The 24,415-nt window shown below is 45.7% G+C and overlaps 1 protein-coding gene across 1 annotated transcript in view; it reads right to left on the bottom strand.

Annotated features, from left to right (window-relative positions):
* ELL2 (elongation factor for RNA polymerase II 2) overlaps positions 1-23,679 on the bottom strand; it is a 57,675-nt gene extending 33,996 nt beyond the window's left edge. The window contains 3 exon segments of the mRNA XM_089492914.1: positions 2,994-3,041; positions 23,422-23,502; positions 23,504-23,679. Of these exon segments, the coding sequence (XP_089349040.1) occupies positions 2,994-3,041; positions 23,422-23,502; positions 23,504-23,554 (180 nt within the window). The 5' untranslated portion in view covers positions 23,555-23,679.
* Between the last annotated feature and the right edge of the window lie 736 nt (positions 23,680-24,415).

The following is a 24,415-nucleotide window of genomic DNA, read 5'->3' as shown; positions in this document are numbered from 1 at the left end:
TAAATCTTCAGAACTACACCTTTTGATAACAGGTACCATTGAATCAATTGGATTTATCTAAGTGCTGACTTGTCAACTGGACAATTCACTCAATGAGCCTACTCTAATTGGGACTAACCAACAAGATTCGAGCTATAATTTTTCAGATCTATAATAGAACCTGCCATTGAGAATAATCCTTGACAACTGAAACAATACTAACACTGGGACTGTATCTCATCACTTTTGTGAAATATCTAGATCCATGGGTTTAAAAATACTGCTTGTACTTGGACCTCTCATATTTAGGAATGAGTAGAATGGTTGCCATTTGAAATGATTATCTGTAAAAAGCCAGGTATTGAAATTTAATACTTGAATACATCAAACTCTACAAACTAATAAAGCATTGAAGATTAGGCAATAAAACAGCAGATGGCATCATCTTTACAAATAGATCATCAATTAATCTGTTTGGTCTGAGGGAGATATGTAGGTAATACAGCCTGCTCAGTTCAGGTAACTGATGTGCAACCATGGTTAAACATTAACTAGGATTCACTAACAGAAATGGAAAGTACATGCCTACTATTTCAAGCTCACTGCAAAAAAGAAAGTCAAGAGGAACAGTACTTGCCACTGGTATTGTAATAAGTGTGTACCAGAGACAGATGGCAAATACTTTGTTTGTTAAAGTGTGTAATTCTTTCATGAAGTTCATAGGTTTTTGCACCAAAGTTCTAGAAATTACCAATATAGAGCACTATTCTGTATTACCTTATTTTCTTTGTGCTCCCAATATTATTAATAGCCATTTGAGCTGCTACTGTCATAATACTGGAACTCCTTGGAGTCAGTTTTAATTGGAGTAGGGAAAACGTGCAGGTATTACTGGACTGCGGTTCTCATCAGCCCTAGCCATCACAGCAAATGGGCAGGAATGCTGAAAGTCACAGCCTACCAGTATCTGGAGGGCTATGCTTTCTGTTTCCTGCTCTGAACTGCAATTCATATTATTCCAACTTCAGTAGATAGCCCCAGAGATCAAAGGAAATAATTTCGCTAGTGAGGTATTCACAGGCTGAGAGGATACCTTTTATTCTACATTATAATGGAACAAATTGAACTTCAACATGAAGCATGGCTACCCTATCTGATCATCTTCTTTGTCCCAGCAATGATGGTGATTGAAACATTAAGAATTAGGAGACTATATAAATTCAGGAAACACCTTATTTATTGCTTTTCATCCATAGAATGCAATCCAAGATATACAAGGTTCTCATGTGACTTTCCATCCAAGCAGTGACCTGACTCACATTAACCATAGGAATTTACATTTACGGTAATATATTTGAAATCTGATGTTATACTTCATTAAGAGCAAACTTAGGCAGGAAAAATTGACTGTTATATACTTTTATGCTCTTACCCTGGACTAACATTTTTCAGTCCAGCAAACATTGGTTCAGGGCAGAAAAACTCTCTTTTCTACTAAGGGAAAGTATCTATTAATCTTTTCCAAATTAATCCATGCAAATTTCCCAAAAGCTGAAGAAAATCTCTTATAGGAAATAAAATTTGTGGTAACAAATGGCTAGTGGAAGAACCATTTTTCCATATATCTTTTTCCATATATAAATGACATAAGCACACACACATCTTCACTGTTTCTCTCTATGTATGCCTACATTTTTGTTTTATGGTAATCTGCTAACAGCTGTTAGACTTAAGTTACTTAAAATATCAGTTTATGGAAGCCCTATGTGTCAGAAAAAAATGAATATAGGTTGAGAAACAGATGACACAAAACAAAATGTTGCTTAGTTTTTCAGGACGAGAACTATAATTTTCTCCTGAAGTAATGAGCTACCTTAAGCTTCTTGATTATGGCTGTTGTGTGCCCTGAAGTCATTTCCAACCTATGGCAACCCTAACAGAGTTTTCTCAGCAAGATTTGTTCAGAGAATTTGCCATCACCTTCTTCTGAGGTTGAAAGAGTGTGGCTTGCCCAAAGTCACCCACTGCATTCACACTGGAATTGTAATTTTGTGAGACATTTAGCCTTCTCTGTCAGATAACTCATGTGGAACAACAAACTAATATCCCCAGAATTCAATAGCACTGAGACATGGCCAGTAAAGTGCTGTCAAATCAGATGATTTCTGCTGTGCGGATGCAGTCTGGATTTCCATAGTCAGAGATCTGAAACATGGTCTTCCAGAGTCCAAATCCAACATTCAAACCACTACACCATTCTGGATTTCAACATTAGTCATCTAAAAGGATTATTTGCTCTGTACAGTATTTTAGTATCAGAGTGGTCATCATGGGATCCTCTGACCAAATCCTACTAAAACAAATGGTGATGTTACAGCATGCATTTATGAATAGAACGTGGGCAAATAATGATCTCCTACCATATTTAAACATATTACTTCTATTCACTGCAGGGGGGAGGGGATGTGTGTGTAAATCAACATATCCCACAAGAAAGGCATTCTCAGCAAAGCAAGAACCAGCAAGGGCTCAGAGCAGTATTCTAAGAATAGACACTTCACAGCACTTGCTTCCTGAGAATTATATGACAGCTATTGACAGCATGCATCCACCCTGGTGGCCTTGCTCTCTGCCCCAAAGAGCAAGACATTATCTTGTAGAAAAATAGTCATCTTGCTGATAGAAAATACATATTTACCTCAGCATGTCTGAAGTATGGCATGAGTGGTTTTTTAACATTGTCTAACTGGCATAAGTTTTGAAGACACATCACAACAAAAGAGACTATCTTTAAAGAGAAAATCAGCAGAAAAATAGACTAGGCTACCATTTATACAATATTAAAGGACAAAAAGTCCAGCACTGGAGAAAAACATGCCCCAAACAAAATGCATAATATACACATATTGCTATTCACTACATAAAACAAAATTCTACAATGCACAGAAACAACCAGTTTTTCTTAACATCAGATAACTATTTAAAAAAAAAAAAGAAATGAAATAAATACTCACCCCTTGGAGTCCTTGAAATTGTATAGAAGGTCGTGAAAGAATCAAATTCTGGGAGAGGAAATGAAAAGTGAAATTTTAATTTAAAAAAAAAACAGAATCAGAAACATTAAAATATTTTGTTGATCTAGAAAAGTATTGGTAAACACATTACAAAGAAATAAAAAACCAAGAACATCCCAGCACTTAATAGTTATTATACTTGATCTCTAAAATGATCCTTACCTTTAGGTAAACTGTTTTAAAATGCATTATTTTATTCAGCTGGATCAAGTGGGAAATAATTAAGATGCCATAAAAAGACAGGCATTACTCATCACAGTAACTAAAATAGGCCCTATTTCAGCAGCTGAAAGACACACAGCCCTTGCTACTAAATTCAGGAGAAAAAGCAGACTATGAATAGCATTTAAAATATCAAGTAGAAAGTTGTTTCTTCCTGCTTAGCAAGTTTATTTAATATACACAAAGTAAAAGATGTGTGCTAAGTAAATTTGTTTTACTACAAGAAAACCTGTCACAAAATTAAATCTCTGTAAATTACCCAAATACATTGAAGAATGGCTTCACTGTATGGATGCTCAAAAATCTTTTGCACCATGTGCAAAAAATTACACAATAATGATACTTAACTAATTCTTAAAAGATTTTTTTTTTGGGGGGGTGGTATATGCAAGAGCAATTTTTACCATTGCTGTTTAAGGCCATAAAAAAAAAAAGCAGAGGTAATGAATCAAATAACATCTATACTGTTTAGGCAAAGACTGTTCAAATGTTTTACAAACAGTATGTCCACGTTTTACGCGGGCGCAGCATATGCTGAAACATGCACCGGAAGAGCCCGTCGCATGCCCCGGAAGAACTCACGGGCGCAAGCCCCATTACTTCCTATGGGGCTTTAGCATACACTGATTTCCCCTTATGCGGAGGGATCCGGAACGGATCCCCGCATAAGGGGAGGGTGCACTGGAAATGGAACTTTCTTCAACCTCAGTTGCCGGTAATTTATTAATTACAGGGTGGATTTTGTTATTGTTTTATATAAGCATGTTCTTAAAAGTTGTTTTAGATTGCTTTTAAAGCATACTTTTATTTGTTTTATGTGTTTTTATTTACTGTAAATGCCTTGGGAACACTGGTGTTTTGAGAGGTCATAAACAGTGGGCCCTTGGCATCTGCTGGGTTTGGTTCCAGGACGCAGTGGATACCAAATTCTGTGGATGCACATATACCATTGCATACAATGACGCAGTAAAATGTTGTCCCTTATATAAAATGGCAAAATCAAGGTTTGCCTTTTGGATTTTGGGGGGAGAAGATATTTTCAAGCCATGGATGGTTTAATTTGTGGATACAGAGAGCACAGTAATTTTTTAATAATAACTTTTGAAAAGAAAATTTCTACTTACACACTAGCATTTCTTCCCTTCTGAACTCCTAAGTTAGAAGGTATATTATCCCCACTTCACAAACAATATATTTCAACATTTCGTTAAAATAATATTCACCCTGTGATACATCACAACACTTCAATCTTCTACTGCTTGGTTCAGATATAATATTCAAGCACTGCTCAGCATTTGGTACATGACCATTAGACTCAAGTATTTCTGTCCCTAGCAAATAACAATTGTGACATGGGAAACATTTCCTTGCATTCTCAATAAACTGCTGTCCAGAATTACATCTGAATAAACAGCGGTTAAGCTTTAAACTGGGTTTGGCTGTGATGGCAAACCTATGGCACGTGTGCCAGAGATGGCACGCGGCACCATTTCGCCCGGCATGCAGGAGGGGGAGGAGGAGGACGTGGGGGCCTGTTCCCCCTCCTTCAAGACCCTTCCCGGCTTCCAGCTACCTCTTCGGAGGCAGCTGAAGTCTGGGAATGCCATTGGGAGAGCAGGAAGCGGCGAGCGCCTGTTCCTCCTCCTCTCCGACCCTTCCCAGCCTTTTGGCAATCCATCTCATCACACTCCTTCTCAACCCTGCCACTAGAGCAAACATAATGGAAGAAAGAGATAAAGGAAGCTTATTTTCCCACAATAAACTTTCATGGAATTCAGGATTGCTCTGGTAATGTATTTTGTGTTAAACATAGTGGGTTGTACCCAGAATAGTGAAAGGACAGGTTGCTCACCTGTAACAGTATTTCTTCGAGTGGTCATCTGCGAATACATACAAATGGGTTTTACTGCGCCTGCGCAGTGCTGCTCGGAACCTTCTGGAATCACTGGGCAGAGTTAACTCTGCAACATATTGAAACTTTTTGGCGGTAACTCCGCCCACCCGTTATAAGGCCCCTGCCTTCCCGCTCTTTTCCCCAGTTCCGCAATTTTTCCGCCAAGCAAGGCGTTGGAGAGCCAATCAGAGCAGGACACTGAGGGGACGGACGGGTGGGATTTGTATGTATTCGCAGATGACCACTCGAAGAAATACTGTTACAGGTGAGCAACCTGTCCTTCTTCTTCGTGGTCTCTGCGAATCATACAAATGGGTTAGACTGACAAGCTTAGGTATGCGGCGGAGGGAGTGTCCTGAGACCATAGCTATGGTAAACCAAAGGTATATTTATTACAATAAACACCTTGAACCATAAAGGGAGTCAGTCTTTTGTAGATGCACAGATCAAACATAGCAATAACATTGCTAAACCTGAGAAGGGAACAAGAGGTCGTGCAAGACCAGTCCATGAAAATTGTGCAAATTATCATTCAACAAATTGACACCGTAACATATGTACATAAGTGCTGAAACACAACCATCAGTAGTGCAATTAATGTAACCCCGAAACCAACACAGCCCTCCCGAATGCTGCGTCTCGGATGGCTCTGGTGTCCAACCTGTAATGTTTTATAAAAGTCAGAGGTTGGGACCATACAGCGGCCTTACAGACATCCTCGAGGGGGATCCCTGACAAAAATGCAGAGGATGCTGCCACTGACCTCGTGGAATGGGACCGAACCCTGCCAGGGAGAGGTTTGCCCAACAGCTCATAGCAGAGATGGATGGTACCAGCCACCCATTTGGACAACCTTTGTGCAGACACAGGCAACCCTCGCTTCGGTACCGAGTAGCACTGGAAGAGTCTCTCGGACCGACTGAAGGCAGCAGTTCTGTCCAGGTAGAATGCCAGTGCTCTCCTGACATCAAGAGAGTGCAGACGCCGCTCCTCCTCTGACGTCGGGTTCGACGCGAGGGTAGGCAGTACAATGTCCTGGCACATGTGAAAAGCGGACACTACCTTAGGCAAGAAGGTAATGTCCGTACGGAGAACTACCTTGTCCCTGTGAAATCTCAGAAAGGGCTGGTCCCTCCGTAAGGCACAGAGTTCACCCGCACGGCGGGCAGAGGTGATGGCCACAAGAAAGGCGGTTTTCCAAGTCAATAGTCTCAAGTCCGCTGTGGCCATCGGTTCAAAGGGCTTGGATTGGAGGGCAGACAGTACCGACTCCAAGCTCCAAGCCGGTGTTGGTATCGAGGCAGGAGGATAAAGGTTGGCACAACCCTTCAGGAACCCCTTCACCAAGGGGTCCTTGAAAAAAGACACCCTCCCCCCGAACTGATATTTTGTGGAGATGGCAGAGAGATAACATTTGATGGATGCGAGGGAAAGCCCCCCATCCAAAAGTGCCATCAAAAACTCCAGTACCACTGGAGTGGACACCTGTGCCGGAGATAAGCCCTTTTGTTCAAGGAAGAGGCAAAATCTCCTCCATTTAAAGGCATAGGAACGCTGAGTAGAAGGTTTCCTCGCGGCCAGGATCACCGACTTCACGGCGTCAGGGAGGGCGGTCAGGGTAGGATTCTCCAAGCCACCAGCGGTAGGCTGTCGATGTCCGGATGGAGGATCCGTCCGTCCCGGATCGACAGCAGGTCCCGGCGAGGTTCGAGACGAAGAAAGCACCTCCTGGAAAGATGTAGAAGGGATGCGAACCAGGGCTGTCTCGGCCACCACGGCGTGATCAAGATCGCGTCCGTGTGGTCTAACATCATCTTGGAGACCACCCTGATGATCAGAGGAAAAGGGGGAAAGGCATAAAGGAACTCCTCCGTCCACAGGAAGGCGAATGCGTCTCCGAGGGATCCGGTCATTGGCCTCCTGGAGCAGAACTGGGGACAATGGCTGTTCCAAGCGGTCGCGAAGATGTCGATCTGGGGGGTTCCCCACCTGTCGAACAAGGCGCCGACCGTTTCTGGATGGAGCCTCCACTCGTGGCATACCGAGGACGATCTGCTCAGGCGGTCTGCCAAGTCGTTGTCCTCTCCCGGCAGGTGGATTGCTTGAAGAAGAACCTGTCTCCGAATGCACCAATCCCAGATGCGGAGGGTCATCTCGAGGAGAGTGCTTGACTTGGTGCCACCCTGTTTGTTGATGTAATACATCACAGTGGTGTTGTCTGTCTTCAAAAGCACCACCTTGCCTGTCACAGCGGGTTCGAAGGCCCTCAGAGCCTTTTCGACTGCAAGCATCTCGAGGGCATTGATGTGAAGAAGGCTGTCCGAGTCCGACCACCTGTCCTTTACGACTAAGTCGAGGAGGTGGGCGCCCCAACCCTCTAGGGATGCGTCGGTTGTCAGCGTGACCTCTGACTGCGGCTGGTGGAAGGGCATCCCGGCGCACACGTTGTGTTCGTCTAGCCACCAACCCAGAGAGGCGGCTACCGGTCTCGGTACCGTTAACCATCTGGTCGGGGAATCCTCTATCGGAGAGAAGACGGAGAGAAACCAAGCCTGGAGCGGACGTAGGCGGAGTCTCGACCACGGTGTCACAAAGGTCGTGGACGCCATGTGTCCTAGGGCGATCTGGACGTCCCTGGCTCTGACTCTTCTGTGAGATATGCAGGGGCTGAGTGATGTTACCAGTGCTTGGAACCGGTCTGGTGGAAGAAAGGCGGAGCATCTTTCGGAGTCGAGGATGGCTCCGATGAATTTGATCTGCCTGGACGGGGTGAAGTGAGATTTTTCTCTGTTGATTACCAGTCCGAGAGAGTCCAGCAGTCGGATTGCGAATGAAATTGCGTCCTGAAGGTCCTGCTGGGAGTCCGCGACAAACAGCCAGTCGTCTAAATAAGGGAAGACTCTGTAACCCTTTTGGTGGAGATAAGCTACCACCGGGGCCATGCACTTTGTGAAGACCCGTGGAGCTGTGGCCAGACCGAATGGAAGGACATTGTAATGGAAGGCGTCGGAGCCGACGGCGAAGGCGAGGAACCTCCTGTGGGACTCCCGAATTCCGATGTGGAAGTAGGCGTCCTTCAAATCGATCGTCGCGAACCATAGGCCCTGGTGTAGGAGAGGCAAAATGGAGGCTAAAGTTACCATACGAAAACGGCGGTATTGGAGGAAGAGGTTCAAATCTCTCAAGTCCAGAATTGGTCTAATGCCCCCATCGGACTTCGGTACCGTGAAGTACCTGGAGAAGAAGGCCGCATGGAAGGAATCGGGGGCTAGGGGGGAAATAGCCCCTTTGTCCAGTAAGGCGCGCACTTCGTCGAGAAGGGTGTCCGAGGGTGGGGTAGAAATGAAAGCCCCGGTGGTCGGGAGCTCTTCGAACTCAAGGGTATAGCCCCTGCGGACGATGTTTAGCACCCAAGAGTCGGAAGAAATGGAGGCCCATACGTTGGTAAAGGGCCTAAGAATGTCCAAAAAGCATCTGGGGGAGGCGAAGTGCGCGGTAAGGTCTCATGCCCTCTTTTTGGACTGATCAGGGTCCTGCCGCCGGTTCTTGCGGTACCGAGAAGGCTGGTTGCGACGACCAGAGGATGACGGAGACTGGGAAGGGTATCTCTGGCGTTGAGAGCCCTGCTGTTGGAACTGCCGGTCCTGGTAGGAGGACCTGCTGAATTGGCCTTGCTGCTGTTGCCAAGGGCGGAACCTCCTACGGAACGGAGCAGGGGTGGGGGCAGACATACCGTGCTTCCTCGCCGCTGCCTTCAGTCTAAACTTCCGGTTTAGTCTGTCATCCGTCTCAGCATGGAAGAGGCCCGAATCATCTATGGGCATGTCCTCGATCGTAGACCTCACGTTGGCGTTTAGGTCCGAACCCCGCAACCAAGCGTGCCTCCTCAGGGCGAGGGAAGCTGCCATGGCCCTGCCCGAGCACTCCACGACGTTCCTGGAAGCAGTGATGAGCCATGCGCCGATAGAATGGGTCTCATCCCTAATCTCAGTGAGGGTTCGCTGGGCTTCATCCGGAACGTCGGGCACGATGGGGGAGATGCCTTCCATAAGGGTCTGAATATATGCACCCATACACGCGGTGTAGTTGGTTGCCTTAACCGCCAGTGCTGCAGCCGCGTATGCCTTCCTGGCCAAGGCATCGACCTTCTTAGCCTCCTTATCAAACGGCACAGCAGCTTGCCGTTGGGTCGCAGTTTGCTGAGCACCTTCGACAATGGCAGAATTCTGCCGAGGGTGGGAGGTCAGCCACGGAGCCGTTGGAGCAGAAACCTTGTAAAGGGATTCGATCTTGCGCGGTGGCCCCACCAGGGAGGAGGGGCAGTCCCACGAGCGTCTGACCAGGGCTTCCAGGGACGGCATAAAGGGAACCAGAGGTGTAGAGTGGGCCCTGCTGCGAACCCTGCGTTCAAGGGGGTCCCTGGCCTCTTCCTCGGGATATTGGAGATCAATGTCCAGAGCCCTGGACATTTTGATCACATGCTCGAGGAACGACCTGACATCATCTGTAGGAGAGGCCGTCTCTGGGTGGTGCAAGAGCTGTGGAGAGCTCCGGGCCGGGTCGTCGTCTCCCGAAGAGTATTCCGAATCCACAGGCTCGGGTTCGGAGTCAGAAACAGCCAAGTCCACCGCGGCATAAGGTCTGGGGTGCTCGACAGGCCTGTCCACACGCCGGGATGGAGCCGCTGTCGATGGGCCTGGTCGGTCAGGAAGTTCGCGACGACGAGACACTTGGTCGCGAGGTTGGTCCAAATCCCGGGGACGGTCCCGACCTCGGGAGGATTTGGAGAGGGCCACCTCCTTAGGGACCGGGAGAAAGAATTGGTCCGTCTCCGAGTCGTAATAATACTGAGGATCAGTCGGAGAGCGTGGAGCCAGCAAAACTGGAGAAGGAGACCTTGGTGGCTGATCAGCTACCTCCTCGTCGTCCGACAGGAGGAAAGGGAGCGTTGTAGCCGACTGGGTCTGAGCTGGCACGGTCTGGGCAGCGGTGTCCCGAAGGCGACTAGCAGTCGACTGGTGAAGGCTTCCCGTGGGAGAACGATTGTCCACCATAGGCGTGGCCAGAGGGTCGGCCCGTCCCGGAGAGTCGGGACGCGGGCGGTCACGGCGGGACTCCCGGTGCGGTTTGCGAGGGAGGGAAGCATCGTCCGAGCGCCTCTTGGAAGGTGAGCCCTTATGGGAGCTAGTCTTGGAGGTCGACTTGGACCTCTTAGCCGAAGAGGATGAGGTCGCCTCCGGTGCTGAAGACTGCCTCTTCTTGGCTGACTTGTGACGAGGCGGTGCATCCGGAGGGAAAAACTGGATCGGGGACTCCGATATAGTAGCCGTCCGACCAGCTCGCTCTTCGGTACGGGCAACGGAATCCCTCGAGCCCGAGGGTTCCTCGGAGGCGGTGTTCCTCGGAGTGGGGTCCGAACCAGGCTTGGACTTGGACCTCTTTTTCTCCGGAGCCGCCCGGGACGTTCCCGGTGTCTCAGATGGAACTCCTTCCGTACGGCCGGTAGCCGTTTCCTGCCCGACTGACCCCGATGTGCGGGAATGTTTTAGGGGTTTGGGGGCGGCATCCCGGGCCGGCTGGCGAGAAGAGTCTGAACTCCCCTTGTCCTGCCCCAAAGAAGTAGAAGGAGGAGCGCTGGAAGGGCCGCTGCGCGCCTGGGCAGGTGGAGCCGAGGCAGAAGGAGCTGACGCCGGGTGAGGGTCCCCTTCCCTGATCTTGCCCTGGGCAATAGCAGACGTAAGCCGCGACTCCCGATTTTTACGGGCTTGGGAGGACATGGACTTACAGAGGCTGCAGACCCTAGGGTCGTGGTCCCGGCCCAGGCAGAAGAGGCAAGAGGAATGGGGGTCCTGGACAGGAACCTTTCCGCTGCAGATGTCACATTTCTTAAAAGGGGGAGACATCTCGCGAATCAAAGGGAGATCCAAAGCCGAAGTCAAACAGTCCAAATGTCCGAGTTACCAGGGGCGGGAGAGAGAGAATAGTCGAAAACAGTCCGAAAGTCAAAAAACGAGAGTGATTCCAAGAGCAAGCGAAAGTTCCTAGGAGCAGCGAGCGCGGCGGAAAAAAGGAACTGGGGAAAAGAGCGGGAAGGCAGGGGCCTTATAACGGGTGGGCGGAGTTACCGCCAAAAAGTTTCAATATGTTGCAGAGTTAACTCTGCCCAGTGATTCCAGAAGGTTCCGAGCAGCACTGCGCAGGCGCAGTAAAACCCATTTGTATGATTCGCAGAGACCACGAAGAAGAAGTGCGAGAAATCTTACACAACAGAAATTTCTCACACCTCCTCTCTACCACAACCCCCCTGCCCACTACACAGTCCTTCCGGTATGTTAAGAGCTATGTGAGGTTGTCCATGCAGTGAGAGAGGAGAAAAATCAAGGAGAAATACCTTGTTTAAATTTTGCGCTTTGGGCGTAACTCCGCCTCTATGGCACCTGGTAGGCAGGGAGATAAAAAACAAAGGCCAGGGACCCCGCCCTGCCTCCATGGGAAGAGTGACCCCTTACAACCTCAGTCAATGACCAGCACGGTATTGAAAACCAGTTCATAGGAACCTCTTAATCTATCTTTAAAGTCTAGATTGAACTTCAAACTGGGACAACGACAAATGTCCAAGATGTTGTCTGAGGTATTGTCCGCGAGTATCAGCAGAAAAACCGGGTGGAGAAGGATGCTCGGACCTTCTCTGCTGGAAAGGGACGTAATCAGGTAAGAACCCACGTTCCATTTCCCAGCAGAGAAGGAGCCGAGCCTCCTTGATATTGGGATTTACAACAGCCAACTCCCAATCAGAGAGGGTCTGCTGATCCTGTGGACAAACCAGGGACGATCTGTTGGAGCACCCTGCGGCCAAAGGCTGCTTCGGCTGACTGAAAAATATCAAGCTTGTAGTGTCTTATGAACGTGGAGGGGGACTTCCACGTGGCCGCTCTGCAGGTCTCGGCCAGGGTAGCATTTGTGATCAGGGCTGCTGAGGTAGCCGCGCTTCTAGTGGAGTGGGCGGTGACGCCCTCCGGCGGCACCAGATCTAGGGCCTTGTAGCAGGCACTGATGCACTCTCTGATCCACCTTGAAAGAGTCGATACCGACACCTTTTTACCTTGGGACCTTGAATGGAAGGAAACGAACAGTGCCTCTGACTTTCTAAAACTCGCAGTTCTCTTTAGGTAGATTTTGATGGCCCTGCGCACGTCCAGGGTGTGTCAAATCCTTTCTAATTCCTCGGATGGTCGAGGGCAGAAGGAAGGGAGGATGATGTCCTGAGAAGAGTGGAAGATTGAATTAACCTTGGGAATGAAAGTCGGGTCCGGACGGAGAATGACTGAATCTGGTCTAAAAATGCACAGTTCTTTTCTGACGGACAGCGCCCCTAGCTCAGAAACACGGCGCGCCAACGTTATGGCCGTGAGGATCAATGTCTTGAAGGTGAGGAATTTGAGAGAAGCCTCTCTCAACGGTTCGAAGGGACCAATTGTCAACGCCTTTAGGACCTTGTGCAGGTCCCATGAAGGGAAACAGTGTTTCGTAGGGGGCGATCTGTTGGACACTCCCTTGAGAAGTCTCTGAATGTGAGAGGAAGGAGCCAGGCGAGCCAGGAGAGCCAAGGAAAAACAATCTAAAAGGCACAAGGCTTGGAGCTGAAGAAGATGCGTCCTAGCAGGAGCAAGGCAGGAAGAAGACTGGGGTTGCAAGGGGTCACTCCACCCATGGAGGTGGGGCGGGGCCCCTGGCCTTTGTTTTTTATCTCCCTGCCTATCAGGTGCCATAGAGGCGGAGTTACCCAATATCAAGGAGGCTCGGCTCCTTCTCTGCTGGGAAAAGGACACTTAAACCATTTCTATCATGGACAAATAAAACAATAACACATCCTTTTCCTAAAGCAATAAGCTTAGGATTGTATGAAGACAATAGAGGGGTTTTTTGGCAGGGAATACATGGAGATTCTAATGACTGGATTTTCTGGCTATTTTAAAGGGGTATTGTATATGTATTATATGTATTGACTTTCCCAAATGTCTAGGTAGGATTAAGCAGACTATGGCCCGGTACAGACCAGCAGGGAAACGCCAGCCCTTTGCACTGTGCAGCTGCGCCACAGCACCCATACAGTGCGATGCACCTGCAATGTAAAAAAAGCCGCCTAGAGAGGCTTCTTTTTGGCAACATCGTAAGGGCTGCGTTGCAGCCCTTACGATGCTGCTTCCTGTCAGCGACATTGGGTGGTGCCACTCAGTAATGGCGCCGTCCGCACGTAGCAGGGCTTGGGAGCGTGCCATTGGTGCATGCTCCCAAGCCCTGCTATCGTCGCCAGGAGTCACATCCTGACGGTATGTACCGGCCCTATAACATTATACACACACACATACACACACACTGCTATGACCTAAGTCCTAATTAAGTACATAACTAGAATTATATTAATACCAGGGCTTTCCTCCCTGACAGAGTGCTGGTACAGAAGAAACTGAGAAATAATATATAGTGGGCCCTTGTGAACCACTGGTGTTTAGTTCCAACACACACAGACAGCCCGGGCTCAAGTTTCATTAAATACAATGGCAATAAAATGGGGAAAATGTTGGGGTTTTTTGGAATTTATATTATTTTTGAACATTTTTGAAGCCATGGTTGGTTGAATTCGCGGATAAAAATTCCATGGAAACGAGGGCCAACTGTATTTTACAAGCAAAAAATTAGCAATAGCTATGGCAGTTAGTTTTTGAGTTCAGGGATAACACCACAGCATTTTTTAAAAAATAAAACAAAAACTTCTTGATGGCAGCATCCAGGCTGTGGAATGCCTTTCCACAAGTTGCCCCACTATCTGCTTTCTTTGCCCACCAGTTGAAGACATTTGTGTTTATCCAGTGGTTCCCAAACTCTGGCCTTCCAGGGATTTTGGACTTCGGCTTCCAGAATCCTAGGCCATTAGCTAAGAGGGCTGAGGCTTCTGGGAGTTGAAGTCCAAAAATCTGGAGGAGCAAAGTTTGGGAACCACTGATCTAGACCTTTGAGTGCTAACTCAGTGCTGAAGAAGGTCTTTTAACTGGAGTGTGTTTTAAATTAATATTTTAATATGATGTGGGTTTTTTACATTTTTGTACTATCTATATGCTTTTTTTGATGGGAAGAGATGGCTTGAAAATCAAATTTGGATTTTAACTTGAATTTTAAGCTGCTTTAGGTCCCACATTGAGAGAAAGGCAAGATATTAATTAGATAAATGCAGAAGTATATCAATAAAATTAAGATTACTGTATATACTCATGTACAAGTCAAACTCATGTATACGTCGAGGGAAGATTTCAGGGTAAAAGTCATGGATTTTGATATGACCCATGGATAAGTGGAGGATAAAACTTAGGGAGCTATAACAAAGGATGGAAAGGGGAAAATACCACTTCCGTCCCTGCCTCTCTGGACCTCGCCTGACCACCTGACACCACTTCCCAGGTTCTGGAGGAGAAGGTTTGAAAATCAGATTAGGGAGGAAAGGGAGTTGAGTTAAAAGGGGTGCTTCTTTGAAGGGAAAAAGAAGGCTTTAAAATTGAATTGGAAAGGTAATGAAGTGGCATTAAAAGGGGTGTTTCTTGGATGGGAAGAGAAGGCTTTAAAATCGGATTGGGAAACACTTTCACACACAGAAACACACATACTCCTGCATCGAGGCACGAAGAGTGGGGAAGAGTTGGGCATCATGGCAGTGCTTATTTAACGACCTTTCCAAGCAGTATTAGTGTACTGAGCCATATATAAGTTGACCCAGCATTTTATGGTCACTTTTGGGACATAAATTTCTTGACTTATAGTTGAGTATATACGGTAATCATATTGAAGTAATTGCTAAATAGAATATATTTTAAATATGGTCCCATGTAGAGTTCTCAGATTTGAGTCATTCCTTTTAATCCAATTCAGAACACAAACAGAAATTATACTTGATGTTTCAAGAGTTCATTACATAGTGAGTTGATTAGATGCTTGAGTGTATTCTTGATTCTAAGAAAAAACAAACATCATCCCAGAAGTGTTGTTTTTTAAAATACAGATCTTGGCTTATATTGTCCAACTATGCACATAGAGGCAAATATTTTATTTTTAAAAATCATTTTTATTAAATACTAATATTTTAACTAGAACATAAAAAACACACAAATTAAAATATAACTTAGCATACTACAAACCAAAACGCACAAGGAAAACAACAAAAACCTACCAAACTCTACTCCTACATGGTCTAACAAAGAATGGCTTCCAACTATATTTTCTGCAGGTATATGGCATTCCCTAAAATCTTAGTTCACTCTCTAAAGAATAGTTGTTACACCTCACCTATCGGTTTAACTCATATTAATTTTCGAAACCAATGGTCATCTTAACACCTTCTTTATTCCTCAAAAAGTCAATCAATGATTTCCAATCCATAAAGGTTACCAATAACATTTCTCTAATCAAAATAGACTATTTATTTGTCTCTGGAAATTAATTCACTTTTAAGAATCATTCTTCTTTAGTAGGCAGTATGCTACTCTGCCATTTCTGAGGTTATAATAATCTTGCTGTTGTGATCTTATATTGAAGAATTCTTCCATAAGCCTTTTCTAGTTGATTATCCATCAGTTCCAGATGAAAAAGTTCAGGTGCACAGAATATGCAATTAGGGGCAAATATTTCAAATATGCAAAACAAAATGTGCATTTTAAACCAGGCACAACTCAATTACTGTGGGTGGTGGTGGTTCAGCACTAGAGTTTAAATAGTTTTATTCTCTTTTTAATTGTGTTAATATAAACCATCTAGAAATACTGAACTGAAGGGTTTTGTGGAAGTCTACAAAATAAATTGCATTTGTCAGAAGTATAAAAATTCAGATCAACAAACAAAAAGCATTCCTTTAATCTCATATGATTATTCTCTTCCTCTGTTTCTTCTATTTTTCTGCTCTCTGCTGCCTTTTTATTTTTGGATTGTAAGCTGCTTTGGGCAGAGGCCTATCTGTATTATCTTTTGAAAAGCTCCTGGTATATTTTTAGATGTACCATTAAAGAAACCTAGTCTATCATTTCCATCACAAAACAGAATGTAAAGGCAGGCCTACAAACAGGGTCTTTGGAAAATACACTCTGGGAAGTTCATACCAATGTAGTGAATTAATCATTTGTACCCTGGCCCCAAACCATTTAGACCTTTAAAAAAACTTTATATATAAACTTTAAATGTGTATATATATATATATATATATATATATATATATATCAGTAACCATTACTACTAGTTCAGGATCCCTGTCATGTCTTGATTGTTGGCTCTGGGGTGGACAACACATATCCATCCAGATGTTACAGTATTAACTATAACCAGCCATAGTCAGCATAGCCAATATCACCAATATCCTGGCAACCAAGTTCTGAATATGTTAAATTCCTGAATCTTTTTCAAAGGAATCTCTAGCAAAGTGTGTGACAGTATGTAGTCTAGATGTGACCAGTGCATGAGTAACAGAGGCAATGTCTAGCTGGTATCGGATACTCTTATCCACTGATTCCTACTTGACATTTCAACTATAGTGCTGAATTTAGGATAACTTTTAGGCTGTGTAATTGGTCCTTTAGGGAAAATGCATCCTCATATAAGGTGGTGGGATGAGTTTCTTTGAGGAGAACAGCAAGCATTTTAAACAAAGGGCTTCAGGTTGGGGTTGAGGTCTGCCTGACAACCTGTCTCCACTGTCAGAGGAGTCTTCTACAGCTTTTCAAAGTTTTAGGATCTTTCTACCACAACTCCACTGCCTAATACATTTGCTCTTCCCCTCCAAGAAACATGCCCTGTGCTCTGGGACAGGGGTCTTGCTTGCTGCTCAAAGTGAATGATGCTAGCAAGTCTGTCATTTATTGCTGAGTCGAGTCCAAGTCAAGTCACTAAAGTGACTTTAGTCCAATTTGAGTCAGAGTCAATCGATTCAAGTCTACAGTTACTAAACAGATACCTTTTGAGCCTGTACAGTGTGCCCTCACCTTACATGGGGATCTATTCCGGAACCCTCCGCATAAGGGGAAATCAGTGTATGCTGAAGGCCCATAGGAATTAACATAGCGTGCAGTGGTGCGGTGGCACACACACGCCACAGGCACATGCCGCATTAGTTCTGGGGGGCATGGCGGGCTCTTACAGCGCGGCTTTCAGCATATTCCGAAAGCTGCGTATGGTGCGCCCGCATAAAACGGGGGGCACACTGTATGTCTTTATTCCAATTTGCCTCCAGATATCTTATCAAGAATTTCAGAGTAGCTGTGGGAAATATAGATGGAAAAATGGGTAGTACTGATTGCCATCCATATACTAAGGACTCTGTACACCAAATGTCTGGATGACTTTTCCATATAAGAGTAGGTTTTAGTATAGGCATATGTTTTAATACAAGGTATAGGTTTTAAAATAAGATGCAAGCTTGAAGAAGCCACAAAGCCTGTGGGATGAACAAGAAGTTCCCCAACATCACCTTCTCAAACCAATCCTAGGTCCACAGCAGAAGGTCAAGAAGGAGTGACAATGAGGTCGCTCCAACTGCAAGCAGGCTGGGACCATGGCAACTGCACAGCCCCCTACAAAAAGTGGGCCAGCGCCACAGGACTCAAGCCGCGCCACCAGAAGCCAGATTATCTTGACTCTGTTTTGGTCCAGTCCAAAGCAATAGCAGCTACATTGCTATACCACTTTATACTGAACTAAGCAGTCTCTAAATGATTTACAGTATGTAAGCTAATTGCCCCCAGCAAGCTGGGTACTCATTTTAGTGACCTCGGAAGAATGCCAGACTTAGTCGACTTACAACCTTGTGGCTGTGACTGAGTGGCTGCAGTACCGGCATTTAACCACTGCGTCACCAGGGCTCCCTTAGGATCGGAGTGTGGTGTTGGTGCGGCTTTGGGCTGCTTTGCGTATGTGTGTGTCATGTAAAAATCATGCCCCCAAAGCAGCCGCTTATTTTGACCTGTCTATTCTGGGCCCTCAAAGAAGCATCCAGTCCTTCACACCTGCAATAGCATGTACCCCCAGACCATCTCAACAAGGTAACTAACCCACAGAACAATATCATTAAATTTGGAAAATGCCATATAGTGACCAGTCAAGACATCTACCAGAAGAAGAACCAGAACAACTATAAATACCTGCCCTAATCACTAAGTTCTTATTTATGTCCACATAAACACCTTGTCTTCACTCTCCAGATTCCTTCAGTATTAGTTCTGGTGTCAACCTTAAGAGAAGGTCTCATTTAGAATAGTGGCAGAACTAGCATGAATGGAAAGACAGAAAGTCTGGTACAGTTAGGCAATACAAATCAGTTAGATCAAAGGAAGCACAACCCCTTGCCACAGAAATATATACTGAATTTACTATTAAAACTAAAGGAAAAAAATTAATGTCCCTTTTAATTCTGAGAAATTGTAAACCAAAATAAATAACAGGCTTCTTATATGAAATAATATAAAAGGTATGAGGTAAGTCTGTGCCTTAAACAGTTTTACTGTATGTGTGATATAACATTACCTTGTCCTCCAATTCAAATCATGCCTCTGGAGTGGTTTACGTGAAGGGAGACAGCAGGGGCCTAGAGCACTTTCTCCAGGAAATGAGGGAAAGGGGTGTGATAAAACGATTGCCAGAAGGTTTTACAGTATTTATAAATGATTCATTTATTACACAGTGAGCAGTCCTTACTGACATTAATTTTAAGGCTATAAACACTGGAAAGATGTGTGTGTGTGTGTGAGAGAGAGAGAGAGATGTGCCTTCAAGTCGCCTGTCAATGTATGGCAATCTCATGAATTTCATAGGGTTTTCTTAGGCAAGGAATACTCAGAGGTAGTTTTTCCAATTCCATCTTAAATCATTTATACAGTACATATTAAGTACTATACCGAGGAACTCAGAACTTTATTGTTGTGGCAAATACCTAAGTCTTTGTAAGTACATCTTTATTCTAAGCCATAGGTACTAAAAATATTTAACCCTGCAACTACAGCAAACAATAACTTATGTAAAGCTCAAATGTCAGCATGGTCATTAATTTGTTTATTTGCAGGAAGTTATTCATGCATTTCTAACTTCAATGGTAACAAGTCAGTCTCTATTTCTATCAAACATAAAGAAATCATTCCCTGCATCTTTCATTCTTCTATTTGATTAAATATATTTTCCTGTTGAAATTAGGAATATACCCAATGAAAAAGTTGATGCAGGTTACTAATGTAGGAACTTAAAAGTCCAGCCCTTTCAAAACAAATATGTAACTTTTCATAGCTGCTTTATAACCCTATAAGTAGCTGTTCAAATAATGTGCAAGTTCCCTTGCTTAATTCACTTTGCGTTCAAGGACATCTTGCATTCAAAGACATAAGGAAAACAGCAGTTAGACTGGACATTTTAAGCTTCTCATTTAGTTAAGGTAATTGTTCATCCCACAATAAAGTAGAGATACTTTAAATTTAAACTACATCACAGCCTCATACACTGTTTGCAAAATAAATAAATTAAAGTGAAATAAATAACATGCTTGCTCAGAAGGAAGCTCCAGCAGTTTTCACACAATTGTTTAATTGGTTGCCAAATGTAAAAAGGATTGCAACCATGGAACAGTTAATGATATTCTAGATTCTAAATCATCTTTCCAGATGACCCTTTCCTTTCAAGTTGATGACATTTGATTTTCTTAAGGAAATACAATTATCCTTCCTTTAAGATACATTTCTCTTCAAAAGCTCTAAACTGATGTCTGTACATACTTTAAATTATCATGCTACAACATGTAACAATGATACTAATTTTAGGCTATATCAAAAGTGTGTGTGTGTGCATGCTCTTACAGACAGACAGACATACATATATCAAAACTTCATTCGTATAGCACTATAGGATAACATTCAAAATTGAGTTATTTGCAGGGAGAATTTATATTTTATATGCTATAAAATATGCTTAAAATATATTCTCCAATTACTGCAGTCAAAGACCATTACTCTGTACTATTAAATAGGATGCTTTATATTATTTAAAGCTTAAAAATCAATGTGCAGTTATTTAAAAATAAGCATTTTTAGCTTTAACAAAAGCATTAATCACTTTCTACTAGAAAATAAGCAATATTGCTACAGAAGCAAGCTCTTTAATATTGTAAATAAAAAACCCCTCTGTTAAATGCTGTAATTGCATTCCATTTAACTCTGTGTGTAAAATCTCCCTGGAAGCCAAGATGATGAAACTGAGGCTGTCATACTTTGGTCATGTCATGAAAAGGCATGATTTATTAGGAAAGCCAATAATGCTAGGAAAGGTAGACAATAGTAGAAAGACATAAAGACCATATGCTTGATGGCTGAATAAACCAGGGAGGTCACAGGCCTGAGCCTGGAGGACCTAAACCGAACAGTGGAGGACATGGGGTTTGGTGATGCTTCATTCACAAGGTTACCATGAGTCGGGGTTGACTCCAAGGCAGTTAACAACAAAAAGAACTTTTGCTGATAATGAGTTTAAAGTTTAGGGATCAACTGTCTTTGGTAAACATTTTGGCTCAACATTTATATCTTTTAAAAACCAAGCACACACTAAGGATTAAAATGCAGGGGAAGGGAAAGCAAGGGATGTTTAAAGCAGCAATCATCAGAGTCTGAGACTGTCCCAACCAGAATACAATCCTAGTATCAGATGTCACAAGCAAAAACTAAAATTTCAAATTTCAACAACCACACGCAGTGGAAAGCTACAATTTCATGTTGATTTCTTAGTCTCTTTGGCAGAAGTAATGGTTTCCACTAGGTTTAACAAGAAAAAGAGCTGATGTACTACATAATTATGCAGTACAAAATGCAGAATGGCTATGCCATGTTGAACAGCTAAAGGAGAGGCAAAGTTGAGCCAGAACTACTGGAAGAGGGAAATGCGCTAAAGAATACTCTATTTTAGCTTTACCCACTTATTATGAAAAGCAACCATTAGTCATAAGAAAAGGCACAATTTGGAGGACAATTCTGGGAAAACCATGCCTGAGTCATCTTTCTGCTTGAAAAACTGCGCAGGGGAAGCAATGCTGTGACTAGGGAAAGAGAGAGAGAGAGAGAGAGAGCGTCTGCTGTCTGTCAACCTGTTATTTAAATTCTGTCTGGTCTGAGTATGTTCCTGGCTTCTCCAACCTTTCAAGGAAAGCCTTTTGGAGAAAAACCTGCTGCTCTACATATAGTATTTTAAAATGAAAAGGGGGGGGGGGGGGAGCTTGATCAGCATGTTTTCTTCTTCTTAGGACTGCTGCCTTAAACCAACCATTCTTCAAGATTTCTCACAACAGCACAGAAAATCATATTAACAAAAGGAGCTTAGGTCAAAAGAAAGAGAAGCAGCATTTAATTTGAAATTCTGCATTAAGACCCCGCCTAATTAGAGCTTTAATCCTTCTTTGCTGGGAGACAGAACAGGGCACAGCCACTTTTAATGTGCTTGAACAAACACAAGCTAAGCCTCGAGTTTCCATAAGGAAGCAGAAATAAAGAAAATGGGTTTTAACCCCCCCCCCCTATCCTAAACCCCAAACCTTTGCAAAGGGTCCCTCACAAAGCTCTCTCCTGGACTCTCAAACACTTTTTGCCCCCACCCACAAGCCTATCTTTTTAAGCATTTTAAAGGGAGGGAATCCTCCCCCCTCCCTTCTCCCAAGGATGGGCATAAGAGAAAGCAATGTTCCTTGGAAGGTAAAGGATTCAGGGTGGGAAAGAGGAAATCTGTTTTGAAATAAATGCACATGATGTGGAAGAAGGGCCATCGCAATTTCTGACAGGACTATGGCAGCAGGCTAGCAATGCCAAGTCCATCCAGATTTCTAAGTCGTGAATCCTATTTATTGGGCTGAAGGGGGGGGGGTCTCTATATTAATTCTTATGGAAAGAGATTTATATCGTAATTTAGATCTAAATCTTTGTAAGAAAAGCTGGTGGCTTTGAAAAAAACCCCAAAAACAAAGAAAGCCCAGTTCCTCACAGGACTATGGCAATAGGAAAGTTGTTTGATGAAGGTTTCTAAGTTTTGAATTGTGTTGTTTGTTGGACTGATTGGGAGGGGTTACATTTATAGATTAATATAGATTCGTACCATAATTTATGTCTCAATCTTTGTGATTTTTAGAACATTTTCTCAGAGAAGATCTGTCAGGGATGGAAAGGCAACTGTCAGGCGGGGGGGGGGGGGGGAGAAAGGGGTGCGGAGACCCAAGAGCAAGCCTGAAAAGAGCATAAAGATGTGCAATAAATCTGTCATCGTCGCCGTTGTGGCTAAAAAACTCAACTCGAAACTTTCAAGGGGGGGGGGGGGCAAGGGGCCGAGAAGTTGACTCTCTCTCTCTCTCTCTCAGAGACACACACGAGGGAGGGAGGCAGGGAGGGAGGGAGGGAAAGAGGATCCAGGGAGAAGAAGCGCCGAGGCCATAAATAAATGACAGCTCAGCAGAATCGGGAAGGGCTGGCTCCGGTCACGGCCAGCTCCGGAGGCACTAGCTGGCACCAGCGCCAGGAGAAAAGGGCTTTCTTGTGTAGAGGCTCCTCCCCGAGGAAGAAGAAGGAGAAGAAGGAGGAGGAAAGGAGGAGAGGCGGGCGAAGGAGCCCCGGGGCACTCGCCGTAGAAGCCACCCCACAAAAGTTTCTCTAACAACGCGATCGGTCGGCGGAGGAGGAGGAGGAGGAGCGTCCTTTCTTTCTTTCTTTCTTTCTTTCTTTCTTTCTTTCTTTCCATGCGGAGCGAAAGGGAGTGAGAAGAGAGGGCCTTCCTATTCGTATCCCACATCCCTCTCTGTCTCCCCGAATCAGGGGGAGCTCAAGGGCTGGGCGAAAGCGGGGCAGCGTAAACAGAACCGCAATCACCGACCAGAAGCGCCGTCCACCTGAACGGGGGCTGGAGCGCTTGGGCTGGGGTCCGCTCCCCCTCACTCTCTCTCTCTCTCTCTTCGAAGGGAGCCCTGGGAGACGCACGGGAAGAGAGACCGTGCCTACGGGAGCTTTCCTTGACTTCCTCAGGGCCAGGCTTCCCCTGAGTCTCAAAGGCGCAGAAGAGCGAGCCCTCTCTCTCCCTCCGCACCAGCCTCGCTCGGAGGGGGCCCTGGCCGTGGGCCCATCATGACCCTTGCCTTCGCCCCAGCCCCGCTCAGTGCCCCCGGGCTCGCTGGCGCCTGTCTTCCCGCCCCAGGCCGCGCACCTCCGGCCTCACCTTGCTCGCCTGGTAGCTCTCCAGCGCTCGGAAGGCGGTCTCGGTCAGCTTGACATGCAGCACCGTCAGGTGGTCTTGGGGGGACTCTGCCGCAGGACACGCCGTACCTGCCCCCTTCCCGCAGCGACGCCATCTTACGCCGGCTCCAGCCCCACGCAACGGGACCGGGACGGGGCCGCGAAGCCGCCGCCGCCGCCGCCGCCGCCGGGGCCGCTGCTACCGGGGGCCGCCGCAGCTGCTGCTCCTGCGGCCACTCCGGCAGCAACAGCCATCCCGTCAGCGCGCAGCCGCCGGCCGCCCTCGCACGCCTAGCCACGCCCCCCTCGAGCCCAACGGCCGCCCTCGCGCCCCTAGCCACGCCTCTCTCCAGCTCAACGGCCGCCCTCGTGCCCCTAGCCACGCCCTCCTGAGCCCAACGGCCGCCCTCGCGCCCCTAGCCACGCCCCCTCGGGGCTCAACTGCCCCCCGCGCCTAGGCACGACGCTCCCCTCTCGCTCCGCCCACGCAGCAGACGGCAAGCCGAGCCGCGAGACACACACACGGACGCACGCTCGCAAGCAAGCCCCGCCCCCTTTCGCGCCCGCACTCTCTCCTCCCCAATTGGCCTGGGTTCCAGCCAAGCGCCCCTACCTCGAGGTCAACGGCTGAGGAGGGCGTGGCCACCTGTTGACGTCAGCGCAGACGCTGTTTAACCATTATTGACGCTCGGGGTTGAGTCACCTGCTGCGGAGCCTTGGCCGCCTCCCTCTGCCTTTTGCGTGGCGCCCTCCTTTTCCCGGACCTGTCCTCCATTTTGGGCAGGACTGAGAAGCACCAATTGGCATTTATAGGAGCAGTCTTTTCAGCTTATTATTATTAAGCCTTATTTATATAGTCCTGCGAATCTACACAGCACTGTGCATACAGTATATGCGCTTATATATATATATATATATTTACTTATACCCCGCTGGCTCTTCAGCCAAAAGGCTCTCAGAGAGGCTCACCAGTTGTG

This window comes from Sceloporus occidentalis, unplaced genomic scaffold (assembly GCF_023333645.1).
Source record: "Sceloporus occidentalis isolate IW3139 unplaced genomic scaffold, rSceOcc1.0.p SCAF_1, whole genome shotgun sequence".
NCBI classification, from domain to species: domain Eukaryota; kingdom Metazoa; phylum Chordata; class Lepidosauria; order Squamata; family Phrynosomatidae; genus Sceloporus; species Sceloporus occidentalis.
Note: the sequence above shows the minus strand (reverse complement) of the source record. Positions and strands in the feature narration are given on the sequence as shown.